The following is a 3,365-nucleotide window of genomic DNA, read 5'->3' on the forward strand; positions in this document are numbered from 1 at the left end:
GATAAAAGCTGCAGAAGAAAGCTTGGAAATCAGATCAGTCTCTAAAGAGGACTTGGATGAGGTCAAGTCCAGCTGCCATGTAGGGAAAGAGCTGGAGGATGCTGATGAGTGGAGAGTGGAACTATGTTTTGAAGATCCCAGTGACAAACATGATATGACTGAAGAATCAACCAGCAGAACTAAGTGGACTGAACTAAAGAACAAAATTCTTCTGTATGTAGATTATACCCTCATTACAAATGCTCAGTTCATGATCTACTCTATGTTTGGGGTGTTTGCTGCTCTGGGTTTCTTTGCCCCAGCTCTGTTCCTGGTTCCCTATGCCCGCAGTAAAGGGATCGAGGAGTACCAGGCAGCTGCTCTTATGTCCATCTCTGCAGTGCTGGACCTCTTTGGAAGAGTGTTTTTTGGCTGGGTGGCAAACCTGAGACTGACAGAGACGGTGCGTTCAATGTAATAATGAACCAGACCTAGAACCATACTTTGAAATTCACATGATAGCAAAGTGCTTCTTATTAACAGTATTACAGATCAAACAGATATGCCCGTTGAGCAAGAAATATTGTAGGTGATGGGTGAAACAATAAGTAAATCATTACAACTTAATATCTACGGAAAGGTAAATAATGCATTGATACTTGGGATGTTCCCGGCGACTCATTGAGAAAAAAAATGTAACTAGCCCTCTAGTCTGAAACTAAGAAACACTCTAATGCACTGTTTCCCATTTCCAGGTGCAGCAGCTGACGGCTACAGTGATTCTGCTGGGTACAGTGTTGCTGCTATGCCCGTTGGCTACCTCGTTTTCAGAGCTGGTTGCTTTTAGTGCAGTTTACGGGCTGGTGTATGGTGCAACGGTTGCCATTCACATCACTGTGCTGGCTGAGGTTGTGGGCATCCAGAGGCTCGGAAGTGCACTGGGGTTCTTCATGCTTATACGCAGCAGCGGAGGCCTGCTTGGACCACCTATTGCTGGTGAGTTTTTATAGTGAACACTAAAAACAACAGACATGTTAAACCTTCTGTGAATATCACAAAAGAAGTGGATTTTTAACTGTATGTTGTTGCTGTGAAACTCATCCATTTAGGTGTTGTGACTGCAAACTAAAAGGTATAATTATTGAATTGTTGCTTTATATTAACATTTCTATTTGCAAAGCTTTAGAAACATTTCAAGGTCGCAGTGTCCCCTCACATTATCCAATACATAAAGTCTTACACAGTGGTTGTGCTTATGCATTTTTCTACGATGTAACTGCAGCGCACTGAAGCTGAGTGGAATCAAATGAGATTTTGATACCTCGCTTACATTCAGTACTGCTTTACAATTAATAATGGATTTCATCAAATGTCCATCTGACAGAATCCTTGTTATTCTATTTACACTTTCTTTTGTATTTAGAGGGCAAGTGGGTAAAAATCACATTATGATGCTACTTTATGTTTATTTTACAGCTGATCGCTTCCAAATATGTCTTTTTCTTGTTAAAGAGAGGCTCTTTCCCACTGATTTTTCCTTCTGTTACACTGCATTGCAACAGCAGCTGCAGTAACTATGCATGCAAAGCAGAAAAAAAGAGCAAAGAGATGACAAATGGCAAATAGACTCCTAACTGGAAGTGCATGTGTCCCTTTTTCAGCTATTTCATCTCACCACCTTGCCAAGATATATTTAAACGAGTTGCAATTATGCCATCATACATCTCCAGTAATCTGTCTGCGAATTTAATTTAAAAGGCATTTCTTGAACTAAATTACAGTAAAATGTTTTTCTGCTCCTCTCCTCTCTCTGTGCAAACCAACACATACCATGAGCCCCGCCTCCCAAATCAGCGAGGATTTAACCTGATTATGGAGGTTGTGACTCACATTCACACACAACACTAAAGAAAAGCAGTTAATAGAGATTAGAAAACATCCGGTGTGATTTGGCATGCAGACAGACAGATACGCTGCCTTTGGTGGAAGATTTATGGTCATTTGATTTTTCTTTAAACAAAAGAAAATGTTGCATAGAAAAATATCAACAAATACTTTTCAGTCCTCCCCCAGTTTCTTACTTTCCTGCTGACATTTAAAGAATCTTTTTATTTATTTAACTCCCTAAAAATCTCTTAATTTGGATAAAAGTGACACCCCCCACATTTAAATGTTGAATTAAAGAACACGCTCAAGGCTGAAACTGACCTCAAATATAGTTAAATGCTCATTGAAGTGAAGTAGATGCAAATATAGCCAGTGGTGTCCTATTTTTAACTTAACATGGTTCCTCTGACACAGAGGCTATTTCTAACTACTTCTACTACTTTGATGACCGGAGACTTGATGGATTTTGAGGACGCATCAAAGATTCTATTTATGTTTCCTTCATGTGCATCGCTGGCTTCATTGCCTTAGGATGAACCTAATGTTAGTGCAATCCAATTTCTGCCTCAGTCTTTTGCTTGTTCATGAACAATAACATAGCTTAAACATTGTTGTGTTTGTTGGTTTTTTGACAGCACAGGTGAATTCCAGTGATGAATAGATGTTGTCCCACTTCTACTTTTCCTTTTAGGATTCTTCATTGACAAGATGAGTGATTATGGGACAGGTTTCCTCATGGCAGGGGTGTCTCTCATTGTCTCTGCCTTGTTCCTGCTCCTCCTCCACATAATGAACCGAAGAGGTCAGGGCACAGCTAACAAGAGCCAGAGTACACACAAGGACAACAAAGGACAAAGTCTAGGAGGGGAAGAAAAAGAGGAGCAGGACATGACATGATATTCTGCAGTTGGTGAGTTTAAAATGGTGACTGAGCCAAAGATTGCCATCAAAAAAGGAAAAAGAAGAAAGCAAGGATTGGCAAGTTAAACGTCAAAAACTGTCACCCTGCCATATGTTGCTTTTACGTCACACAAAATTTCCACTGGAAATAAAGAAATTGTCATTTTGTCATTTTGATATAAACACTTCGCAACCCTCTGTTTACTTTTCACAAAGCACAATTTTACAAAGCGATCTGTCTCGTTTTTGTTATTTTCAGTGTTAGCAGTGTCAGTCCTGCAGGCGTGTTTGCAGTCAGTGGATAGGAACAAATGTATTGGGGTTTTTAAAGATGCATTTGAGATTAATTTCAAGAAAGAGCAAGTAGAAACACATGAAAGGGCTAACCGTTTTAACTGTATGTTAAATGCTTTTTGTACCAATAGACTGACGAGCATTTTGTACGCTCCCCGAAGCACTGGTAGAAAACACTGGGCTGACTCGTCTGCACAAAGCTGTAGTAATGATAAGATTGGACCTGACCGTTCACAAGCTCATTCTCATATGTTAATAAATACAACTTTGTTACTGAACGTCTTTAATCCTTGTATGGATGATGT

At 39.7% G+C, this 3,365-nt stretch overlaps 1 protein-coding gene across 1 annotated transcript in view; it reads left to right on the forward strand.

Annotated features, from left to right (window-relative positions):
• LOC102198532 (monocarboxylate transporter 2) overlaps positions 1-2,763 on the forward strand; it is an 8,766-nt gene extending 6,003 nt beyond the window's left edge. The window contains exons 2-4 of the mRNA XM_005734892.1: positions 9-352; positions 741-975; positions 2,558-2,763. Coding sequence (XP_005734949.1) covers positions 9-352; positions 741-975; positions 2,558-2,763 — 785 coding nt within the window. The remainder of the gene's footprint in view (positions 1-8; positions 353-740; positions 976-2,557) is intronic.
• The last annotated feature ends 602 nt before the right edge of the window (positions 2,764-3,365 follow it).

This window comes from Pundamilia nyererei, unplaced genomic scaffold (genome assembly GCF_000239375.1).
Source record: "Pundamilia nyererei isolate P.nyererei 1_Seehausen unplaced genomic scaffold, PunNye1.0 scaffold00060, whole genome shotgun sequence".
Lineage (NCBI taxonomy): Eukaryota > Metazoa > Chordata > Actinopteri > Cichliformes > Cichlidae > Pundamilia > Pundamilia nyererei.